The 19,493-nt window shown below is 27.0% G+C and overlaps 2 protein-coding genes across 4 annotated transcripts in view; both read left to right on the top strand.

Moving 5' to 3' along the window:
• LOC114930678 (esterase E4-like) overlaps positions 1–9,728 on the top strand; it is a 37,343-nt gene extending 27,615 nt beyond the window's left edge. For all 3 annotated transcript variants that reach the window (XM_085479660.1, XM_085479661.1, XM_085479662.1), the window contains exons 3-10: positions 1,087–1,226; positions 5,072–5,360; positions 7,137–7,322; positions 7,716–7,900; positions 7,996–8,164; positions 8,270–8,590; positions 8,843–8,987; positions 9,074–9,728. In XM_085479660.1, coding sequence (XP_085335786.1) covers positions 1,087–1,226; positions 5,072–5,360; positions 7,137–7,322; positions 7,716–7,900; positions 7,996–8,164; positions 8,270–8,590; positions 8,843–8,987; positions 9,074–9,278 — 1,640 coding nt within the window. In that variant the 3' untranslated portion in view covers positions 9,279–9,728. The remainder of the gene's footprint in view (positions 1–1,086; positions 1,227–5,071; positions 5,361–7,136; positions 7,323–7,715; positions 7,901–7,995; positions 8,165–8,269; positions 8,591–8,842; positions 8,988–9,073) is intronic.
• Positions 9,729–13,185: 3,457 nt separating this feature from the next.
• On the top strand, positions 13,186–15,908 carry LOC114930686 (lipase 3-like). The gene is made up of 3 exons (XM_085479672.1): positions 13,186–13,474; positions 13,563–13,736; positions 15,767–15,908. The coding sequence occupies exons 1-2, from the start codon at positions 13,349–13,351 to the stop codon at positions 13,734–13,736; spliced, it is 300 nt and encodes a 99-aa protein (XP_085335798.1). The 5' UTR covers positions 13,186–13,348; the 3' UTR covers positions 15,767–15,908.
• Positions 15,909–19,493: the final 3,585 nt, after the last annotated feature.

Here is a 19,493-nt window from a genome sequence, read left to right as displayed (position 1 = left end):
TTGGGGACAATTTTTACTCGGCAAAAATTTTGAGACACAAATAATTTTCGAGTTATAAGTGATAGAAAAAAATTAAGCTTTCTGTTAAATTATAACTTAAGCCTTATTATACTTTATTATATATTATATATTATTATATATTATATATTATTATAAATTATAAATTAAGCTTTGTAAAAATGAAATATTAACAAAACCATATACTTTATTTAATTAGAAATTTAATTTAAAATTGAGTTACAAAGATATGTGTATATGGTAAAAATTGGAAACATGCAAAAAATGATGACCTCTCTTTCGACATTTTTGCTGAAGAATGTAATTTTGAGATACTCTGTATATATAATTTTATATACCTAATATATATTTTTTTTTTATCATAAAAATGACATTAAAAAGGATTCGTTCGTTAATATTGTTGTACATAAATCTTGTGTAATAAAGTTAATAAGTTGTTGTACAGACAGCAAAATAATATTTAAGGAAAATTAATTTTAAAAAGAAATATTTTTATCGGCTTTCAATATAAAGAATATAAATTTGATGTTTTTTAAATCGGCCAACAGAGATAAAGCACAAAAAATTAATTATTCGGAACTGTATCTCTTGGTTTGAGATCACTAAGTTCCATATATAAATTAATCTCGAAACTTACATTTTCGCGCCTATTTTTCCATATATAAGTTCCGAGATTAATTTATATATGGAACTTAGTAATCTCAACCCAAGAGATACAGTTCCGAATAATTAATTTTTCGTACTTTGGCTTTGTTGGCCGATTTAAAAAACATCAAAATTAAGTTTGATAAAAAAAAATTCTTTTTCTGCGACAAGACAAATTTTGTTTGCAATATCGAAGAATTTGTTAATAGTAGTCCAATTGCTGTTACAAAGATATATTTAATAAGAGCGACGTTTTCCTTGTAGCACACAAAATAATTATTTATCCATGTCGTCATATTTATCAAGATACGAATTCTATTTTGACATCGCGTAGCTTTTGGATCACGATAAGCGAATTCTATATATGTTTATATATAAATACTTATTTGTCGTAATAATTTAGCTAAAGCATAAATTTTTCAGGGCCACTCAAAACAGTAAAAGTAAATGTGTCTGAAGGGACATTAGTCGGCATCGTCGAGGAAAACGTCTATGGCGATTCTTACAATGCCTTTCGTGGAATACCTTATGCTAAACCTCCAGTGGGTAATCTCAGATTTCGAGTAAGTACAGAAAATGGTTATTGAATATTACTATCTTGATTATTGAAATATTACTATCTTTGTTAATAGATTCACTTTGACAAGTGATAAAAACTGTTTATTGAATAATCTTATAAAATATAAAAGATACAAACATTTTACAAAAATTAGAAATAAAATCTAGTTATACAGGAGAAATGATCTTTTACAGAATTTTAGGATATAATTGTACATATTATTTTAGACAAAAAAAATTATTATAAACATGTCCTATTTTTTGGACAAAGATATTACTTGTGTTCAGTTTTAAAAATGACTACATTCATTAACTTATTAGAATCTTTATGAAATTTTAAACTTGCAATACATTTGAATAATTATATTAATTAATAAACATTTTTCAATTAATTAATAATAATTTTGACTTGAATTAATATGAACCATTTTAGTTACATCAGGAACCAAAAAGTTGAAATTGACACAGGACTTATCGAAGGTAAACAAATGTTTACAAAAATTTCATATAATTCTTTTATAGCATTTAATTTTATTAAGTTAACAAATATCTTTGTTTTTAAATCTGAACATTATATCTTCATAACAGTTCAGAATAGGACACATTTTTATTTAAACTATTTTGCTTAAAATGATTTATACAATCGAGTTCTGGAATGCTGACCATTCCTTCTGAAAATCTTGTATATACATAAATTGTTAAAAAATAATAATAGTTTCTCATTAATGTGATAAAAGGAAAATTTTTTACGCTTAAAATTTATAAGAAATGCATTATAATTACAATGTACAATTATATAAATACTCTGAAGTGCAAACGTGCCGTGTGAAATTAAACGATCCGTTTTTAGTATAAATTAATCTCCTTGTTGCATTGTTTTTGTAACTAAAGCGTGTAAAAACACTTGAGCCATAGAACTTAAGCGATAAAACTAATCGATAAATCACTGTTCTAATCTGCCATTCTTGAGAGGATTAATTGATTGCTTACAAAGTTTTACCGGTTAAGTTTTTCTATCTAATATATATATATATATATATGGCTTTAAGGAAATGAGCGCGTACATGATACGCATAACGATAAACTTATGCAAACCAAAGTTTTCATAGCTGTTGTTCGTATATTCCAAAGTTTCTTGCTTGTACGAAATTCTATGCATCATCGCGACAGGTAAAAGAGACTTAGATTGGTTATGACATTTTTGAAAAAATTTGATGCTACATTTTATCTAAACAACATGTTCTTTTTTATGTTACGGTTATGAAATGTATTATTATTTAACTTCAAAATGCGATAAAGAACGGAAGGATAAGTTTCGTGCAACTTAGAAATATTAAATGATTTTATGAAATTCCAGTGTAACTTTCACCCCGGCCTTGGGGTTATTTGTGACACCATACGGAGTAAAAAGTGATAGCATTGGTTCCATTATTTGAATGATTTATTTTACTTAAATATTAATAATGTCAATTAACGTATTTATATCATATAAGCAATCTTTTATTATTAATTGATATAAACAATTTAACAATTTAGCACAATATACTTTTTAAAATACAAAAATAATATGTCAAAACAAAAATTGTTTTACCTCTTCTTAAACTAATTAAGAAAACTTAACATGTTTAAAATGTTTCATTGAACATTGTAATTAAGCTCTAAAAACAAAATGAATTGATTTGATATATAGTAATCACAAGTAGATATTAATCAGAATCATTATCGGAATCACAATTTCTGCAAATATAATACATATTTCTAACTTTTAACACTGTAATCAAAATTGAACATTTGAGACGCAATTAAAAAGTTTGACAGAATTTTTGCGTTATAACTCTGAATTTTCATAAATTTTAATTGTATAAAATACACATACAATGCAAAACCATTTCTACAATATCAATATAAAGAAAATGAGACTAAAATTACAAATAAAATAAAAAGTTACAAACCTGCTATTTTTCACTACGATATACATGTAAGCGTTAGGCGATGTCGATAACGCGTTTAATATATAATACGCAGTAGTCGATATTGCCAACATTTAGCGCTTTCTAGCGTTTTTATAGACGGTTTATTTAACTATTTTATTATAAGTGTAACATTTAACTCGTGTAACATTCAGTCCCAGTCCTCCCTACTTTTCGAAAGTTGGGAAATATAGAAATGTGAAAAATGTAGTAACTTTGTTTAAATTTTATCTTTATAGAAAAAAACGCACTCTTAAAATATAATAACTTCTAGAAACTTTTAAAAAATTAGGAGAATAATATCAACTCGTGACGTTATGCAATATCGAATAGAGGTAGACAAAAAAAATGAATCGATAATTCATTACTTCATTAATTTTTTTAAATACTAAAACAACAAAAGCGCGCTACATTTCTCAATTTTATATTAACTTTTAATACTTTAGAACTTACAGAAAATACATTTTTCTTAATATTTATATTATTCTTAATATTAGTTTAATTTTTCATAATACTAGTTATGTTTTTCGTAATATTAGTTTTATTATTTTTAATATTAGTATTATTATTGATAAGATTAGTATTATTTTTTCTAATATTAGTAATATTGTTTCTAAGGTTAGTTTTATTTTTCCTCAAGTTAATTTTATTTTTCCTAATATTAATTTTTAATATTAGTTAACTGACAACAAGAAAAAAACTGCAGTAATTCTTTCACATAAAATTAAACAAAAATTTGTAGTGCTCTGCATTTAAGCATCCAAATAATTATAAAGATTTTTTTACATAATATATATTTAGCTTAATCTTATTTATTCAAGTGTTATTATACATAACTGTATAAAAATCAGATATTTTACAATAAAAGTTTAGTCTGCGATTGCAAAACAATCTCGATTACAGATAATTAAAATAAAATCAAATTCAAAACTACTTTAATTTGCCTTTTTTTCAGTTTTCATCAAATTTGTGATATATAATTTATTCTGTAAATATAGATTAAATTTTAATTTTTAATAGCATAACGCAGCATTCGACCAACGACTCTAAAGGGTGTCGAAATGTTCAAACAACGTCAATTCTTTTTATCGACTATTCTAAGAAGAAACATTTTCTTTCTCGACGGCTACACGGTGTCTCGAACAAATAAGAGTAAAATGTTGCGATTGACAATAATAAAAATGTTTCATTATGTAAATAATTAGTCGAAGAAATATGTATAGATACTTCTCTCTCTCTCCCTCTCTCTCTCTCTCTCTCTCTCTCTCTCCCCTGCCTTCTCTTTTATTCTATCACCATTTTCCACTTTCTCCCACCCTCTTCTTCTCTTTTAAATATATACAATAAATATCTTGTCTATTCTATAATGTATAAATAAATTTAGAAACTAAGAATCTAATTTATGATTATGTATTTAACAACATATTTGAAGAAGAATCAAATCGGTTGCGGACAGTTGTGACATGTCCCTTGTTAGATAAGGTTAAGAAAATTTTGTTTTACTTTATCTACATAAAAAATAAAATTACATGACTATTTATCTAAATAACTTTTAGATATTATTGTTTTTTAGATCGCTTATGTAGACACAATTATAAAAAAAGATGTAAATTATAAATGGGATATAAAAATTAAATTCGTACTTTTATGTCTACATTTTTATGGTTTATTGCTTAATTTTTAGTAATTATTTATTTTTATGCTATGACTCTAAACCGAATTATCTGAATAATTTAGTAACCATAATCTTTTTCTTCATCTAAGATGCAGATATAGATAATACATATTTTTCATTATTTATATCAAAATAAGATGTCGCCAAAATTTCATCTAGCTAATTATTTATAACATTTTATTTAGATAACAAACACTGATTATAGGATCCGCAACCACCAGAACCATGGTCCAGTGACAAAAACGCTTTGGATAACGGAAACATCTGTCTTCAGATGGACAGAATAAACTTAGTCGTCATAGGAAAAGAAGACTGTCTCTATTTGAACGTGTATACCAACAATGTGACGCCTTCAAAGAAAAGTGCTGTAATGGTGTGGATACATGGTGGAGGCTTCCTTATGGGAGACGGCACCTCGTTTTATTACGGTCCTAATTATATCATGCGGAAGGATGTGGTACTCGTCACCCTGAATTACAGATTAGGTGTTCTAGGTACATTATTATTTAGCTCGAAATCATTTTATGTTATTTGCGTTCGATGATTTACTTTTTTTTAAGTAAACACATAGGACGCATTCTGCTTCCCACAATTTAAATAATTTACGTGTATACAGGGTGTCCGGTAACTAACGGACCAATGATTAAGGGCGGATTCTCTGGCCAATTTGGAGACGATTTTTCCTTAGCAAAAATGTCGAGAAGTCAATAATTTTCGAGTTATAAGCGATTGAAAAAAATGGGTTTTTTGAAAACTAAACGTTTTGGAGTTAAAAGTCTAACATAATTACATTCTTCAGTTAATTTCAGGTAGAGTTTACTATAATAAAATTTTAATTTGAGACTTAGTTATAAAGATACATAATGACAATTATTGGAAAGTTGTAAAAAATGATGACCTTTTTCGACATTTTCGCTGAGGAAAAATCGTTCCCAAATTGACCAAAGAATCCACTTGTAATCGTTGGTCCGTTAGTTATCGGACACCCTGTATATGGTTTATTTTAAAATACCAATTTCAAAGCAATAACCAATTCTCATAACTTATAACATTTTTTTAAATTTAATGTTTCATAACTTTCTTCATAAATTTTGTTTTTTTTTAATAATTGTCGAATTATAAATAATAAAAAAAACTCGTGAAATCAATTTATTTAATCTTTGAAATTGTAATATATTTATATAACTTGTTGGCATTTATTTGTTGGGCTCGACTTATTTATCCGTCGTCCGTCTTGTTATTGCGGGCATGTATTAGTATAAGGCATTGTCTCGGTATTTACATTCTTTTGTATTGTATGTTCATCCGTTCGTCGTCTGAGATTTTTGTCGAATTCGTGTCCTCGCGTGATTGGCGCGATTTGAAGCGTCGGTTATTTTGACGGCGGTATATAAGACGACCGCCGGTCGAGAGACGCGCTCTCATTATTGATTCTTCTCCGAGTAATAAACAGTTCTCAACGCATCAAGAGTATTTTATTTTAAATATATCACTCGCCCAACAAACTTATATAAATAAAATAGGAAATAAAAAATGGTAATGATTTAATCGACCATTTCTGGCAAAATAGAAATTTTATTAAATTTTACAACGTTTCGGTCGTGGATTTCAGCTCTTATCAAGTGCTGTAACATAACATTAACAATTATGACTAAAGGGAAATTATAAAATATATAAAGAATTTTACACGTTAATACGCAAACATACCTATGTTCCTAAAACAAAATAAATCACAACTTTTTTAAAAAACAATAATTCGATCTGAGAATATAACATGATATAATAGTATGAAGACGAAATAACAGTGTTGTCGTAACAATTTTAAGCTCCTTATCAAACTAAACGATCTTTATTAATTTCTCGTAAACATTATTTAGATTATCCGTGTCTCTTTGTAAATTCATTGTGTTGTCAAATTTTTTGATATAAAACATCTTCGCAATTTTTTGTTTACTAACATATTTTTCATGATGTAAAATTTCTTGTAGAAAAAAAATATTAAATAATCGACCAAATTAGTACAAATTGAAATTTATTAAGTTTTACGACGTTTTGAACAAATGGTTGTGGCACTTTTGAAATAAAAAACGTTAAAAATCATTCAACCACATGGTCGAAACGTCGTGAAACTTAATTAATTTTAATTTGTGCTTGTTTGGTCAACTATTTAATATTTCTTATATTACTGATCAGAGAATGCGAATAATTAAGTCTTGATAATAAACTTTACTAAACGTATTAATAACATGTTTCTTTCATTCTCTCTTTAGGTTTTCTCAATTTTGATGACAAAATGGCGACGGGAAATCAGGGCTTAAAAGATGTAGTTATGGCGTTAAAATGGGTTAAAAGAAATATATTGCAATTCGGTGGAGATCCCGATAACGTCACAATTTTTGGTCAAGATGCGGGTGGAGTAATGGTTCACTATTTGACTATTTCACCGTTAGCTGAAGGTACGAATCAAACAGACATAATATTGATATACATATATATTAAGAATATTTAAGAACACATTTTATACAAACAAATAAAAAATTTTTTATAGCTTTGCTATATCAAAAACTTTTATATTATAAGGTTTTCTTCCATTTTAACTTAAATCTCGATTGCAAACTACATAATATCGACATTTTAAAATGTCGCAGATAATTACTTGGAAGATAACTGTGATAACATCCTTCAGTAAAAACACATCGATTCTATATTGAGAATTCAAAATTAAAAGCACGTTAATTAATTTTATGTATTATTTAAGACAAAGAAGAAAGAAACTTAGATCTTATGATATAATCTTATAAAACTTCTTCGAGTACCAATTCTATTATGTGCGAATGTGTGCTTGACAGGTTTATTTCATAAGGCAATATGTCAAAGTGGCGTCATAACGGTTCCTTGGGCTTTCACTGAACTTGACAGTGCTATCCATAACGGTCTGATGTTAGCCCAGAAACTTGGTAATGCGACTTCAAATCCGAAAGAAGCCCTGAAATTTCTGAAAGACATAGACGGAAGAATATTGATAGCAGCAGAGGTCTTTTGACGCTCTATTACAATTATTGCAATAATAAATGTTTGATGAATTAACATAAACTATTTTTTTATATTAAGAATATTATGTTTTTGCAGAATGACTTAGATATTTTTCCCGCATTTACGCCGACCGTGGATTACGAGTCAATGAATTCTTTTTTATCAGAAAATCCGTTGCAATTATTACGTAATGGTATTAAAATACCAATCATATTTGGATATAATAGCCAAGAAGGCAATATTTTCATAAGTGATATTGTCGGTGGTAAGTATATATATTTGCTTTTGCTTTTTATGAAATTATATTATGAATTAAATTAAATTAAATTAAGTGAAATTTAAATTAAAATCGTTATTCAAACATTTTCAGGGGTAAACAACGAGACTTTAAACAAATTTAATTCTGATTTCAAGAAAGCCATATATCCGAGAGTTTTACGTCAATTACCGCAACTAGGGATCACGGTACCGGAATTACGATCATTGTATTTTGGCAACAAAGCAGTGTCAGAAGAAACTATAATAGCTCTTTCTGATTTTATCGGCGATCAATATATCTATAGAGGCATTCTACAAGCAATTGATATTCAAATGAATTCTAATGTTAACCAGTCGACCTACTTGTACGAATTTTCGTACGAAAGTGAAACCTCTCCTGTGAAGAAAATGTTTTTTGAAAAGCCACTTTCAGGTATTTTGTTGCTAATAAAAGTAGAACTACATACGTCAAAATCAAATTAACATTAAAGTTAAAAAAGAAGTGAACGTGAATTTAAATGTCTTGAAATTTCTATATATGAGTGTAAAAAGACGCACGTAGGTTTAGAAAAATATGATCAAAAAAAGTTTATAATGCATTTAAATATAAATTTTAAATTGCACTTGTAATATATTGATAAAGTTATCAACTTTTATGATTACTATACATAACAATATTTTGTAGGTACATCTCACTTCGAGGAGTTGGGTTATTTATTTTGTCCTCTTATGGGACAATTTATCGATTTGTTACCAATTGCACATAATACGTCGGATTATAAAATAATGGAATACTTAACGCAGATGTGGACAGATTTTGCTAAAACGGGGTATCATAGACTTGACATTTCTTACGAATATTTATTATAACAATCGTACAATCGCGTAATAATAATCAATTACACATTTATTACAGAAATCCAACACCTTCTTCAGCTAATTTTATCTGGGTTCCAGTAAAAAATAAAACTACGTATGATTATTTAAATATTGAGAATGAACCTCAAATGAAAAGTTTTGTTAATGGACACCAACGATGGGATTGGAAGAACAAACTTGAATTATTTAACAAACTGGGACAACTTTTTGGTACAGAACAAAATATTCACACAGACTTATAGTATGAGATAAAATATGAAGAATTCTAACTAAAATTAAATAGCTTTAAAAAAAACTTGCAAAAACCTGACAAACAAACAAGACTGACAATGGGAAACAATGTGATGTATCAATATGATGACCTAAGCGAAATCCTTTTCTCAATTTGGAATCCTCTTTTTTTTAAGACGCATTATCTGTTTATTAGATATAAATTTGTACACACACACACACATATATATATATATATATATATATATATATATATATATATGTATATAGTATACATATATGTTTACTGTATGCAGTATTTAGAAAAATAATATATATATAAAGTATATATATTATTTTTCTAAATATATCTTACTTTTAATATTTTTAAAGGAATCCCAAAAGATATTTTACAATCCTTAGTCAAAGATTTATTAAACCTCAGACGTATGAAAAATATATTCTTTTAAAAATAAAATGTTTTTCTTTTTCACATTCTTTATTTTTGAAAAAAAACTAATGTCCCGAAATATGATAACTGAGTTGCTACAATACTGTTATCGAATGAACCATAATTCCTATGAGAATTTTCGAGAAGGAAAAAGAATGAAAATATAACCTTATTCTCGTTTTTTGTCTATCCACCATTTTCTTCTAGCTTAGAGGAATGAGTTTATAAACGAGAAAATAATCAAGAATTACAAAATCGATATTTGCGCTCTACATACATGATAAGTCTCGAATTATTATCAATAACGTTATCGACGATATATTCGTAATAAGTCATCGAGAAACGGCGAATCATCATTCCTCGCGAATCCAACTCGTTTTATAATCATATGCTTCCAAGTTCCAAGTTCGATTGCGTGAGCGTAAATATGGTTGCATTAATCCCGACGTAGTCACATCGACAGTCACGCTGCGTGGATCATTTCGGCCAGATTATTAGCGCCGATTCAGGCATTATTCGTTCAGTGTCCGTCATGAACGACAACCGAGTGGCCGTGGACGTACGCGAGGGCCAATTAATCGGTATTGTCGAGGAAAATGTTCACGGCGATCATTACATCGCTTTTCTAGGAATACCGTACGCGAAACCGCCGCTCGGTAAACTAAGGTGAACGCCCTCTCACATGTCTTGTTATCTTTGTTGGTGAACTTGAAACTAGAGTTTGCCTTTCTGTCTATAATTAGGAATTGGAGAGTCTTGGTTTATACCCATACAGCACCGTTAGATTGCAAAAACATTACAACAATCTTTCACCGCAATATTGCAATATTGCAAATTTACTGCAAAATGTTGCTACATCATTGCTGTTGAATTGCAGCAATGTTAAAATGTCCGCTTTTTGGAAGATAATAAAATTATTGATTATCGTTAACATCTTTTATTGTATAATATTGCAAAAAATTATTTTATTACAGTATTATACCCAGCAAATACCAAGTTACAGTTATATAATTGTTAGTTGTAATTTTCCACTCAACAAAATAATTGTTATAATACACGTATTATATTTTTGAATGGGAAATTACAACTAACAATTATATAGCTGTAATTTGGTGTTTGCTGGATATATGTATATATATTACAATATATAAATTATAGAATTTGGATTACATGCAATATTTCCGAAATATTAATGTCATATTGCTACAAGTGTGCTGGAATTTTGTGCACCTATATCTCTGCAATGTCTTTATAATGTTGCATTGCAACTTGCAACATTGCAATGTTGCTGCAATATAATTGCAATAATCTGTGCTGTATGGGTACGGAAGAGTCTTGGTTATACGGAAATTGCAGTTAAATAAACAGTTGGAGGCAACCGACGTAATTTTTTTCAAGTTTTTTTTAATTGTTAGATAATCTCATATAATTGGGAACAATTTTGAAAATAACGATCATTCACCACTAAATAATTTGCAAAAATTTATGGAAGAGTTTTTAAAAGTTAGATAAAATATAATCCTTATTGTAAGTTGATTTATAAATTACAGCAATGACAATCTCAGGTGTAATCTTTGAAGAATATCTCTTGGTCTATAATTCATTTTTAATGTAAATTAAATTTCTCTTCTCTCTGTAAGATTTGTGTAACTAAAGCATGTAAAAAATGCGAGTGTAGAAAACGGATCGATCAATCACAATCGAGCATTTTTGCTCGAGCGCGTTTGATTGATTCGTTTATGGTTTGAATTCTATTATGCATACTTTTTAGATTTTTTGCGATGATCCTGATTAACCTTGAAAAATATATGCTGTGCATCTTAAAAAATATCTATAAATATTTTAATACTTTTCGTAGAATTTTTCTAATTCGAGTATTTGGAAACATTCTATGCGTCAGTAAAAACTTATCATAAATAAGAAACGTCGCTAATGTGAATTATAGAGTCATATTAAAAACCCGAGGAAAATCCAAGCGAAGAAAATAATTAATATTATTGTCCACTATATACAGCAATTCATTCGTATATTATTTTCGCCAATTATGACGTTTTATTAAATCGTCGAATTTACAAGCGATGATTACAGTTTGTTTAAATTCTGTATGTCGTAAACACGACAGTAATACTGTCACGATCATGAAAAGGCATCGATTATTTCTACTTATCAATTGCAGAACGCAAGTTACCGTAGAATTATGGATCTTACAATATTCGTAAACTATCACTATTATCAATTTATTTTAAACGATATAAAAAATTATAAAGTCACCAGATGATAATTAAAAAATGGTAATAATTCAATCGACCAACTCTGGCAAATAAGTGATTTTATTGAATATTCACAACGTTTCGGCCGTAGGTTTCGGCCCTTATCAAATGCTATGTTCTTAAAACAATGTAAATCACAACTTTTTTAAAAAACAAAGATTTGATTTTAGAATCTGACATGATATAATAACATGATAGTATAAAAACAAAATAACTATGAAATCATTTATTTTAAATTGAGTTTTAAAAATTATTGTTATTAATTATTTAATTATTTATTTTTTTGTGGAATAATCTTTTTTATGCTGTCCATTTACTGCATGACAGTAAACACAAATTGACATGTATTCTTCAAATAATGTTGAAATATTTTCAATAGATAAACATTTTTTATTTATTTTTTTTTGAAAAGGAATTATTTTTTAAAAATTATGATATTAATTTCAAAAATACATAAAATACAATAACAAGAGAATCACAGCGCACATAATCATATGAGTACATGACTTGTATACTTACTTGTGATATGTTCTACCATCCTTGTTCCTTGTTTTGAACCACAAATAGCACAAAATAACACCATTTTCCAAACAAAAAAACAGATAAATTAAATAAAAATTGTTTTTAAAAATTAAAACAATGGAGACAATTTAAACACATTTAAACGCCGCGCTGGTACGTTGCCATACTAGCATATTTTACTTTGTTATAAATGGCTGCCCGATTTTCAAGTCGTAACACGTTATCTTTTTAAAGGGTTATACCTACCTATAAGACCGAAAAAAACATGTATTTTTAGTAATTTCTTTTAAACTGAAAGATTTTTTAAAATAAATGATTAATTATTCGAATGTATACATTTTGAAGTATCTATAGAATTTTTTTAATACAAAGTATTAAAAAACAAAAAAGATATATCAGCAAGAGCATTTTTTGTAAGTTTTTGCGGTGTCGAATTCCTCCTTCCCTCTTCATACTGCCTGTTTTAAAGAACATTAAAATCCATATAACTTTTATATGTGTGTGTGAAACATTTTTTTATATCTTATACCAAAATAAAAAAAACCAATTTTTTTCAAGGGAGGGAGGTGTTTTACTCTCTAAATGTCAAAATACGCAGTTAAAAAAAATACGGGTTTAATATTTTTCAATGCTTCAAAACATATTCCAAGTTGATTAAAATTAGTGAGGGTCACTTCCAATCATTTCCTTGTTAGTTTTAACAATATTAGTTCAGTCAGTAATATTGAATTTTCCATTAGCTTTCATGAAATAGGCGTCTACGATTTACCTACGATGATTACACTTATTACAAATATGAGATCACAACCATTGCACGCGTACATTGGTCATTCTATGGGCGAATCTGTTTTTTTACGTAATGGCAACAGAGCGTCCAAAAATTGCTAGAATTGTAAAAATGATGTCCAGTCTCGGACCAGAAGTTTTTTTAGATCATATGAGAGGTCCACTACGATCGATGTTTTATTTGGTGAAAAAGATGCAGGTAATAATATGTAAATATAATATACTACTTTGAGCTAGAATAAAATTAAGTAAATTGCATTTTGAATAGAAGATATCTTTAATTGCAGCCAATAATTCGAGTTTTGTTCCATGATGAATTAATCCCACGAAAAGTTTTTGAAACGGCAATGGCATTAATCGGCAGCAACCCAAATTTCCTTCTATCGCAGATGTGCGCTATTTTCATATTTTCAGTCTTCGGTTACGACCGTGAGCAGTTTACTTACGTGAGTAATAACTGAGTAAGTATTTGTCTGCGAATTATAATAATAAATTTAAAAGGTTCTAATATGCAAATGAAAATTATATCAAACAATTTTCAAACCGTTGGACGAGAATATATCACAGATAAAAAATTAAGAAAACGTTTTGAAGCTTGATCTTTTATTGTGTGTATACATTCACACACACTCACATATATATATTGATAATAAAAAATATATATATATATATATATATTTAAGAGTTTAACAAGGCTCTGTAATATAAATATAAATTTAACGTATAAGACGGGCAATAAGAGCCAAATCGCGGATGACAATGCGTTATCCTAACGAAACTAAATAATTTTTCGTTAGAATTAAATACCGGTGCACAAGGCACCAAATTTTACTTGGACACGGCCAAGATTTTAAATATGAAATAATCTCATATTTGAGATTTAATTTCAATACCCCTTTAACCCCCCTACGGAAAATAAATAAATGAATGCAAGAGAAAAATATAGATCCGAAAGTTGCTGAATCTGGAATCGAACCCGAGACCTTTCGCTTGCCGGGCGACTGCTCTTCCAGCTGAGCTATTCAGATTCTTTCGATTCTATACTTTTCTCTGTTATATATATTAATGTTGGTAAACAAACGCCTTTAAGCCAGCGTGTATAAATTTAAGAGTTTAACAAGGCTCTGTAATATAAATATAAATTTAACGTATAAGACGGGCAATAAGAGCCAAAATTTATTTCGTTGCCTTCATTTGTTATTGTTCTTGAATATTGATTTGTTAAAATAATTAAAAAAATAACAAATAATTTTTATTATTATTACTACTTACGTAATATTATTACTTTTAAGAATGTTTTGTTTGTTACGGTTTTTCATGAGAAATTATATATATATATATATACATATATATATATTGAGAATAAAAAACATATTTCTTTTTTATTCTCTTAAACATTATAAATATATACGTATAAGTAAATATGTATTTCTTTTGCATCAATATCGAAACACCAATAAATATCATGTTAGGCGATTGAAGAATTACAGGTAGCCAAAAAGATAATACAAATATTACATTTTTTAAAGTAATTCTAGTCAATTAACTTATTTTATAGAATTTTAAAACTTACAATTAGTTTCAAAAGTTGATGTTAGAAATAATAATAAGAAACTATGGAAAATAATATTTTTTATTGTTATAAAGTAATGCATAAATAACACATCATTCTATATATCTTGTCCAAAATTTAAAAAAAATACTATATAAAGTAGCTCGTTGCCTTCATTTGTTATTGTTCTTGAATATTGATTTGTTAAAATAATTAAAAAAATAACGAATAATTTTTATTATTATTACTACTTACGTAATATTATTACTTTTAAGAATGTTTTGTTTTTTACGGTTTTTCATGAGAAATCAATGATATACCTAAAGTTTTTATAAAAAACAAAATATTTATATTATTTAAATATTTATTAATATTAAAATATAACAAAACAGTGTATTAAATTACGATATTGATATCGATCATGTTGAATCTTAATATTTTAATCATAGAAAATATTTTCCAAAAAGATTGCTTCAAAATATTGAGAAAAAAAACATTTATTTCCTTAAACATGTTGAATTCTAAACATGTAATAAATATTTAATACGAGGAAGCAATTTAATCTTTTTAAAATTAATTCGTAAAATGATCAAATTTATTTGAATTGTATTTTAATAACCTTATGTGTCATTTAAAAATGTTTATATGACCTGCTAATTTATAAGTCAACTTGATTGTGAACATAAAAAAATGTATTAAAATTATATATGATTTGATTAAAAATATAAGTCGTTAAAATTTATAAAAGTTTTGTATTAATTTAAGAATATATAATGCTCTGTTAAGAATTAACGCTTCTATAAATTATTTTAATTTGTACAATATAATAATATGCTAAAAAATTTTCTTATTGTTTAAAAATATCACCAAAATTGTGAACGATTATATATTTACGAGTAAATTATTATTATTATGAAATAAATAAAATTTTGATTGCAGCCAGTATTGCGAGTTTTGTTTCATGACGAATTATTTTCGGAAGCTGCTTCCAGCACACTAATAATATTAATGGGGTGCAACTTGAATTTTTTTCGAGAAGAGTTGTGCGCCAATAATCTCGTATTTATGCCCTACGGTTACGACCCAGAGCAATGGAATTATGTAAGTAATAATTCTTTTGCAAATAATAGTAATAAATTCGAAAATCTCTAATATACAAATACAAAATTAGATGCGAAAAGAGCTAATAAAAACCAGACGCATATGTATGTTAAATAACAAACTTTTGTTTTCACATTCTTCTCTAATTATTTTATGCAAAACTATTCTCTTCTTTTAATTCTTTTTATTTATTTAATAAATTCTTTTAATATTTTATATTAAAATAACTATAGAAGAATTGAAAATTTATTTATCTATTGTGTAAGATATAAAATTTTATTTTGAAATTATATTATATATTATTTATAATTTGGTATTAGAGAAAGCGAGAGAGAAAGAGAACAAGAGAAAGGTTAAAAATTATTATTTAATTAGTTTATATAAAATAATTGGAGGGAGAATTTAAAAAAGATATATAAAATAAATAAATATATGTATTTTTAATGTATAATATAATCAGAGAGGAGTGTACAGACAAGTTTGTCGCGCATAATATCTGCGCCTGATTTTTATTAATTCTTTTCATATCTAATTTTTTGTAAAATATCGCAATCGAAGAATGATCATTACGTTTCAGGATTGTGCGATTACACTTCTAATCGGAATTTGTATTTATATACACTAGACAACATAAGCGCACGCTGCGCGCGCGATTGTCTGATTTTGTTTCATGATTCTATTTAATTTTCTTTAATTTTATTTTAAACTCTACTGTCAAATTGTTAAAAACCCTCGTAATGACAGCTGCTTAATGCTACGAATATAACGCGAATCGAGACAACCAATTACCATCGCAAAAAAGCGACAACAATAAACTTCGAGAAATAAAATTATTGACTTTACATGCTTTTTAAGAAATGGATACATATACATATATATATTCATACAGATATACATATATGTGTATATATATATATATATATATAATATAATATAAAAATTCTCTGTATATATGTATAAAAGATAAGTGATAAATTAGTGTTAAAATATATATATATATATATATATATATATATATATATATATATACATATATACAGGGTGTCCGGTAACTAACGGACCAATGATTAAGGGCGGATTTTTTGGCCAATTTGGAGACGATTTTTCCTTAGCAAAAATGTTGAAAAGTCAATTATTTTCAAGTTCTAAGCGATTGAAAAAAATGGTTTTTTTTGAAAACTAAACGTTTTGGAGTTAAAAGTCTAACATAATTACATTCTTCAGTTAATTTCAGGTAAAGTTTACTATAATAAAATTTTAATTTGAGGCTTAGTTACAAAAATACATAATGACAAATATTGGAAAGTTGTAAAAAATGATGACCTTTTTCGACATTTTCGCTGAGGAAAAATCGTTCCCAAATTGACCAAAAAATCCATTTGTAATCATTGGTCCGTTAGTTACCGGACACCCTGTATATATGTGTATGTGTGTAGTATATACGCATATGTGTTTTTACTATTTATTTGGACTCAGCTATCCTTTATGGTGAATCACCTACCCATCCCCGTCTCGCTTAAGACTGTGATACACATTGTTCAAGTAATCGAATCGTGTACGCCTCGTCAATATGACTACGGTGTCATGAAAAATTTGTTGATATATAAATCGGTTGCACCTCCAACGTATAATCTATCGATTATCACGGTACCGATAGCGAGATACTACGGCAAAAATGACTTGTTTGTAGATCCTATTGTAAGTAATGAAAAAAGTACTTCTTTATTGATAAATAATGTAATTATAAGATTTTTTTAGTAGAGATTGTAACTTGACTTTATATATATCCCAGATATAGCAAGCTGACGTAATTAAATGTCAAAATGACGTCATTTTGACATTAAATGACATTATTTTGTTGTCGAATGACGTCATTTTAACGTCAGCTTGCTACCTGGGATGTAGATAATACTTCGTATTTTTATAATCGGAAATATAGTCTTTAAAAGAAATTATTATGCATGATAATTCGAAAAATGTTTCTTCAAGGATGTGAACAGATTTTACAATGTACTACCCAACGTAATAGATATGCACGAAGTTGCCGTGGCCCAATTTTAATCATCTGGACTTTGTATTTGCTAAGGATGTGTCAAAGCTTTTGTACGAAAGAGTTTTGAAGATCATGAAAGGGAAATATTCAGATGAACAATGATATGATAATAAAATACATTGAGAGATGATATGAATATTGTACACTATAAATTCTAGTAATAAACACGATTGATGTCATTTACGTTATTTTCAATAAAACAAGCTTTTAATATAGTTTAGTATTATTTAGAATTAGTACTTGCGGAATATAACAATAACAATGTATTAATTTCTTAATTTTTTTAATGTGTTATAGGTTTGCTTTTTTAACAAGTTATATAACAACACTTTTTCTATGTTAAAATCTAATAAAAATTTTGATATTAATATATCTATATTGGTACAAAATATTAAAAGTAAAAATAAATATTAATATTATATTAAATACTTTAAATACTTAATATATATAATTAATAATAATTAATTAAGAGAAATATTTTTTAAATAGGTAAAAGTATATACTAAATCGTATCTCCTAAGGTAAATTTTAAAACTGCTATCGTAGAAATAAAAAAAATTTTATTTATTTGAAACTATCGCTTCTCGTCAACAATGTATGCAAAATATTAACACTAATTTATCACTTATCTTTTATACATATATACAGAGAATTTTTATATTATATTTTTATACATTGATATATGAAAATCTAATAACATTGTCCAATTGTGGAATCTACTGAATCTGTATTCTTTCTTTTCGCTTTGCTGACATTCTTTTTTTTCCATTAATCTTTCATTGATAATAAGTCATCAGTGCAGCATTAAGAAATTAATAAATAGCGTGTAAGGTGCAGTTGTGGGCAGTGGTTATGAATTTTGTTTTCATGTTTTGTGTCTTTTTTTAAAAATATATATCCTGATACTTTAAAACACCACTTTCCAATTAATTATTCATTTTCTTTGCACTGTTTATTTATTGACTTCAATAATTCTCAATAATATTGAGAAGGTAGTTTAATTTAGCAATATATAAATAATTTTTGTAATTGATCGATTTTTTATAAATGTACATTAATAATTTTAGCAATTATAAATTTTTTATATATATACATACATTGAATTAAATATATACATATGTTATATCTTCATATAATATATGAAAATCTACTAACGTTGTCAAACTGTTGAGTCTACTGAACGTGGTCATTAACGCAGTGTATCGGATCCTCTTTTTCCATCAATATATAATTAATTTTTTCCATTAGTAAAATATGTATCACACGTCATCAATGCAGCATTATTAAATAGTGGACAGGTATTTCTGTTCTCTTTAGTACCCCAAATAAGGCACAAAATCACAGATATAAGCTATGAGAATTACTTTATAGCAATCCATATGTTTAAAATGATTGATGTGTACAATATGTTAAAAAATCTTGATTTATTGCTTTAATAAAGAATAAGATTAATAAGAAAATTTAATAAAAAAGAAAAAAAGAAAAAATTGAAAAAATGTAAAGTTGTATATT

The sequence above is a fragment of the Nylanderia fulva genome, unplaced genomic scaffold (genome assembly GCF_048542155.1).
Source record: "Nylanderia fulva isolate GAGA-0341 unplaced genomic scaffold, ASM4854215v1 Scaffold127, whole genome shotgun sequence".
NCBI lineage: Eukaryota > Metazoa > Arthropoda > Insecta > Hymenoptera > Formicidae > Nylanderia > Nylanderia fulva.
The sequence above is the reverse complement of the archived record's forward strand: the minus strand, read 5'-3'. Positions and strand labels throughout refer to the sequence as shown.